The sequence below is a fragment of the Thunnus maccoyii genome, chromosome 11 (genome assembly GCF_910596095.1).
Source record: "Thunnus maccoyii chromosome 11, fThuMac1.1, whole genome shotgun sequence".
Taxonomy (NCBI): domain Eukaryota; kingdom Metazoa; phylum Chordata; class Actinopteri; order Scombriformes; family Scombridae; genus Thunnus; species Thunnus maccoyii.
Window position 1 is genome coordinate 27,588,595 of NC_056543.1, and position 5,555 is coordinate 27,594,149.

At 37.3% G+C, this 5,555-nt stretch overlaps 1 protein-coding gene across 2 annotated transcripts; it reads right to left on the minus strand.

Moving 5' to 3' along the window:
- Positions 1-1,911: 1,911 nt before the first annotated feature.
- Positions 1,912-5,163, minus strand: LOC121907385 (probable 2-ketogluconate reductase). Of its 2 annotated transcripts, none has more exons than XM_042426909.1 (5): positions 4,725-5,163; positions 3,618-3,789; positions 3,215-3,393; positions 3,012-3,108; positions 1,912-2,497 (listed from the first exon to the last, which is right to left on the minus strand). In XM_042426909.1, the coding sequence occupies exons 1-5, from the start codon at positions 5,101-5,103 to the stop codon at positions 2,341-2,343; spliced, it is 984 nt and encodes a 327-aa protein (XP_042282843.1). In that variant the 5' UTR covers positions 5,104-5,163; the 3' UTR covers positions 1,912-2,340. The 2 variants fall into 2 exon arrangements, with proteins under 2 accessions (XP_042282843.1, XP_042282842.1); XM_042426908.1 differs by having other exon boundaries at positions 4,713-5,163.
- Positions 5,164-5,555: the final 392 nt, after the last annotated feature.

Below are 5,555 nucleotides of genomic sequence, written 5' to 3' on the forward strand. Positions count from 1 at the left end.
TGCTTGATGGGATAAGACACAAAAGGACTTACTGTACCACCTGACTGAAAATAGAGTTCAATTAGTACAAAAGTACATGCAAAATTCGTCTACTAGCAAGCATTTGAAATATGTAAAATTTTCCAACAAATTTAACAAACATTTCCTTGGATTTAAATGGAGCTGTTCTTTAAATGAAAAAAAAATCCCCTATAATTTGTATAAAATTACATCTCTCCAGAAAACTTTCTAGGTGATTTCTTTTTACTCTGAGTTAGTTTTACAAGGAAAACTCACCTTTTCAACCTGAGCATCGAGTTTCAGTCCTGCTGTTTCCTCAGACCGAGGTAGAAGCTGAGGTCTTTTTTTTTTTTTGAACTGATCTTTGAGCAGTGTTGTGTTTTCATTCTCCATGGATGAAGTTAGAGTTTAAACGAGGCATGTTAATGTGAAAACCTGTCCTCACACTGTGGCACAGAGAGGTGGCAGGGCAAGGAATGTTGTGCTTGGTTCATTATTCACAAAAACATGAAGTATCAAGGAATTTAAGGTGTGTACAAGTGTACAAGGTGCAAAATTTGAAAAAATATTTGTTTTCATACATTTTTATCTTAATGTATATCATGGTGATTATGGTGGAATATTAGACTAAACAGAACAGCTGACTACAAATGTATGGAAAAAAAAAAGCATTTAATCTTTTATATCAATAAAATAATCAATGAAGAAAACTCATATGTCTCATTTGTCTTGTATGAATATATTTATTTTACTTAGCCAAGAAGAAACTTGCACACAACATGCAATCTGAGGTAAAAAAAACTTTCTAGGTGATTTCTTTTTACTCTGAGTTAGTTTTACAAGGAAAACTCACCTTTTCAACCTGAGCATCAAGTTTCAGTCCTGCTGTTTCCTCAGACTGAGGTAGAAGCTGAGGTCTTTTTTTTTTTTAACTGATCTTTGAGCAGCGTTGTGTTTTCATTCTCCATGGATGAAGTTAGAGTTTTAACGAGGCATGTTAATGTGAAAACCTGTCCTCACACTGTAGCACAGAGAGGTGGCAGGGCAAGAAATGTTGTGCTTGGTTCATTATTCACAAAAACATGAAGTATCAAGGAATTTAAGGTGTGTACAAGTGTACAAGGTGCAAAATTTGAAAAATATTTGTTTTCATACATTTTTATCTTATTGTATGTCATGGTGATTATGGTGGAATATTAGACTAAACAGAACAGCTGACTACAAATGTATGGAAAAAAAGCATTTAATCTTTTATATCAATAAAATAATCAATGAAGAAAACTCATATGTCTCATTTGTCTTGTATGAATATATTTATTTTACTTAGCCAAGAAGAAACTTGCACACAACATGCAATCTGAGGTAAAAAAAACTTTCTAGGTGATTTCTTTTTACTCTGAGTTAGTTTTACAAGGAAAACTCACCTTTTCAACCTGAGCATCGAGTTTCAGTCCTGCTGTTTCCTCAGACTGAGGTAGAAGCTGAGGTCTTTTTTTTTTTAACTGATCTTTGAGCAGCGTTGTGTTTTCATTCTCCATGGATGAAGTTGGAGTTTAAACGAGGCATGTTAATGTGAAAACCTGTCCTCACACTGTAGCACAGAGAGGTGGCAGGGCAAGGAATGTTGTGCTTGGTTCATTATTCACAAAAACATGAAGTATCAAGGAATTTAAGGAGTGTACAAGTGTACAAGGTGCAAAATTTGAAAAAATATTTGTTTTCATACATTTTTATCTTAATGTATGTCATGGTGATTATGGTGGAATATTAGACTAAACAGAACAGCTGACTGCAAATATATGGAAAAAAAGCATTTAATCTTTTATATCAATAAAATAATCAATGAAGAAAACTCATATGTCTCATTTGTCTTGTATGAATATATTTATTTTATTTAGCCAAGAAGAAACTTGCACACAACATACAATCTGAGGTAAAAAAAAAAAAAAAAGGAAGCTGTTACACATATATTGTAGTAAGCCAGAAAAGAGCACAAGATTAGGGGGAAATGTACTCATAATGTTTTGGTTATGATAATGTCTGAACATAATCTTTATACTCACATACACCAGTTGGAGTCAGTTTTCTTTCCTATCCTAACACATTCCAGTCAGAACCAGTTTTGTACATCCTTGCCTTGCGACATTGTTCATTGGAACAGTACTAAAGGTTACAAAGTCCCTTCAAGTTATACAGCAGATGAGCAGCAATTTTCTCATTTACCTTTTGGCAAATTCTGGCACAATAATTAGCCAGCATTTCACGGCAACAATTTATGACTCTACAATCGCCTGATTTGACACATGACAAAAATACCATGTAGTCTGAATCTGGCATTAGTCACTCAAATTTGACTTCATTTGGAATAGGTAAACCATTCACTGCAGCCAGGGCATTTTCAACCATCTTCTGTACAATCCCTCTTACTGTAGCACAAGTATTCATGCCAACGTGGGGGGTGATTAGCACATTAGGCAGGCCAAGGAGAGGATGATCCCTGCACAAGATGAAACAGAGGAGTCGTAAGGAGTGGTCAAGGAGCTGGTTGAGTGTTTGGTAAATGTTCATTCTACGTAGTTCCCTTTAATATTATTTCAGTGGGGTTTTGGGTTGTAATTAGTTAGCAGTGCTTGCTTGAACTCCTTGTCACCGCCTTTAAATGTTTGTTTAATTAAAATAAATACTGCTGAAATATGTCCAGGAGGAGGAAAATTCAGTATATTCATATGTATAGCACAAAAATACAGTAAAACTTTATCATGAGGAGAATAAATATATCACATTGTAAATTAATGAACTATACTGATTGTATTTTTTTTTGTTTGTTTTTTATTTTGTAATTTCCTGTTCAGATCTTTCCACTGTCCTTGTAAGATGATAATGTCCCTGAATGCCTCACGTGTCTGTCTGTGTTCTTATGCAGACTGAAGAAGTGTCAAGGCCATGTTTAATACAATTTAAGTAACATTCGTTGCACTTTGTTGTACAATAAAGTGATTCAAAGATGAGACCTCGGTAAAGGTTCAGGGTGAGTCACATCTAAAGCTGCTGCACGAATCATTCCAGACTGGAGAGCTTTGACTAAGGCATCCTGGTCCACCAATAGACCTGAGATAGGTAAAGAGCAAAATATGGCTAAATATGAGAGTTTCAGATTCTAGCAATTATCTAATCAAAATGAATCAGTACAGTCTAGCAAACACATTGTTCCCACCTCTGCTGATGTTGACCAGTGTTGCCGTGGGTTTCATTAGGGACAGTTCTCTGTGGCCGATGAGACCTGTCGTGTTGGGAGTCAGATTGACAGCTAGCATGACAAAGTCCGCCCTTCTCAGCAGGTCACCCAGGCTCTCGCAGAAAGTCGCCTCGACTGCTTGTTCATCTTCAATACTTCTGAACAGTAACCAAGCGAACAAGAGTAGAAACATTGTCTCACTGAGTTATTGTTTTCAGATTTTTGTTTGTAATTTACAGTACACACACTGCAGGTCTTTTATGGTCCATTATTGAAAGTCAAGTATAACAGATTGTTTCAGAAATTACTTTTTTTTTTGGTCTGCACATTTCTATGAATTGATTTATCAAAATGTAGTGATGATGTCATCAAACACGTTTACCTTCTATTCCTGTTGTGATACAGGATCTTCATGTCAAATCCTCTGCTTCTTTTAGCTATTTTGTATCCAATCTGACCCATTCCAATGATCCCCAAAGTGGATCCTGTGACATCAACTCCCATCAGGTTTTGTGCTAAATAGGTAGTTTTTGCATCCACAGCTATTTGGTGACCTATGAAGAAAAGGACCAAATCAGTCACTGTTTTTATAAAAGCCTGTACTGCTGCTGCAGGGCTCTGAAAGGCTAACTCTGTATTCACTGCTAACCTCAGCTGTGTACTGTATATGGAGGCTGTAGTGTGCCACCAGAATAATTAAACATGTATATAGTTGTTTCCTCTAGTACAATTATCAGGTCAAAATTTTAATTTGTCCAGTACTTTAGTGCAAAACTAATAACATTCACATCAGCCTCAGCTGTACTTTGTGTTTAGTATTAATAAGCAAAACGCTAATGTAAGATGGTGAGCAAGAAAACACAGAAAAAAAGACATTTGGATGTCTTTCCTTGACCAGCTGGTGGAAATCTTCATCTATTTAAATAATTTATTTACTTGAGGACAGCATTATAAAATGTATTAATTTCTTTTTTTTTTCTTAAAACTGTGTAGCCTATATGTTGTTTTCATCTTAAGGCTAGTCTGTTATGCCTTTTCGCTTGATGTTTTTGATGTTTTCTTGATTGTTTTTGAAAATTTTGAAATTACAGCATGCCTAAATCCTGACAAAGACTCTTAGTCTGGTGCAGTGTTTGATGATCAAATATAATTGGATTGTGAAATTATTTTTGAAAAGTCTTTTAAATTTGTAGGTAAATTTGTGGTATTACATTACTAATGGGTGTTCCATTATTGAATTAAAGAATTGTTGTAACCTGTCCATCATTTAAAGAAGTAGTTCAACATTTTTAACTGACTGATGGCACATTAAGGAGTCTACCTCAAAACCTGAATCTGACTACCTCTTGTTAAACCTTATGTCAGTTTTATAATTAAAAAATGATTTACTCTCACAATTACTCCCAAGAAAAATGTGCACCAGGTTTTGGTTTTGGAATCGTTCCACAATGTCCATGCAATTCGGGGCTCAATTAACCTTTCACTTTACCCTCAACAATCCTCCGTGCTGATGCCAAAAGCAGACCCATTGCAATATCTGCAGTGGCATCACTGACCACACCAGGTGTGTTGGTCACCTTCACCCCTCGACTGGTGATGAAAGGCACATCCAGGTGATCGATGCCTGCTCCTCCGTTGGCTACGACTTTCAGCGAGGGAAGCAAATTAAGCAGCAAATGCTCAGCTGCAGGGCAGCAGCTCCACACGAACATGGCTTGGATTTTAGGGCCGTGCAGTAGGGGGTTCTGTAGGAACTCTCTGCTGGTGATTATTTGGAAGTGTGGTTCCATTATGTCAGCTAACTTTTCAAGAAAAGCTTGCTTCACGCCCTCCTCTGAGAGCAAGGCCCATGGTTTGTCCTTTTCCATCACCTGGAGGGATGAAATACAAAGATAAACACAGTAGAACTCAAACAATTTGGTTCATCTCATATCACTGGCAGCTTTCAGTATGTCTCCTTGCTTCTTAGTTCCTCCTGGCTAACTGTAGTTAGCCAGCCCCCCGGTAGCCAGTGTGAGCCAAACCAGCATAGCCCCTACACTCCCACTGGTAGTTCCCGAGCAGCCAGGAAGCCAGGGTGGCTGGGTGTCTGTCCAAAGGAAGCATAGCCCTAAGCAGAAGCCCACGGTCCACCACCAACCAGTTTTTGTTTCTAATAAGTAATAAGCAGTAAGGTTCTCCCTACTCAGCAGCACATCCGCTGAGAAACCAACTCTGATTATTGGTAGCTCCATCGTGAGAAACGTGAAGTTAGTAACACCAGCAACCATAGTCAAATGTATTCTTTGGGCCAGAGTGGGCAATATAGCATCCTATTTAA

What these genes read in the sequence shown, in the direction of transcription:
- LOC121907385 (XM_042426908.1), bottom strand. Translation starts at nt 5,103, where the DNA reads ATGGAAAAGGACAAACCATGGGCCTTGCTCTCAGAGGAGGGCGTGAAG. An exon ending in TGTTGAGGGTAAAGTGAAAG is followed by an intron (nt 3,790 to 4,712) that starts GTTAATTGAGCC and finishes TTTTCTTCATAG; the next exon opens with GTCACCAAATAGCTGTGGAT. An exon ending in CACCCTGAACCTTTACCGAG is followed by an intron (nt 2,498 to 3,011) that starts GTCTCATCTTTG and finishes CATCTTGTGCAG; the next exon opens with GGATCATCCTCTCCTTGGCC.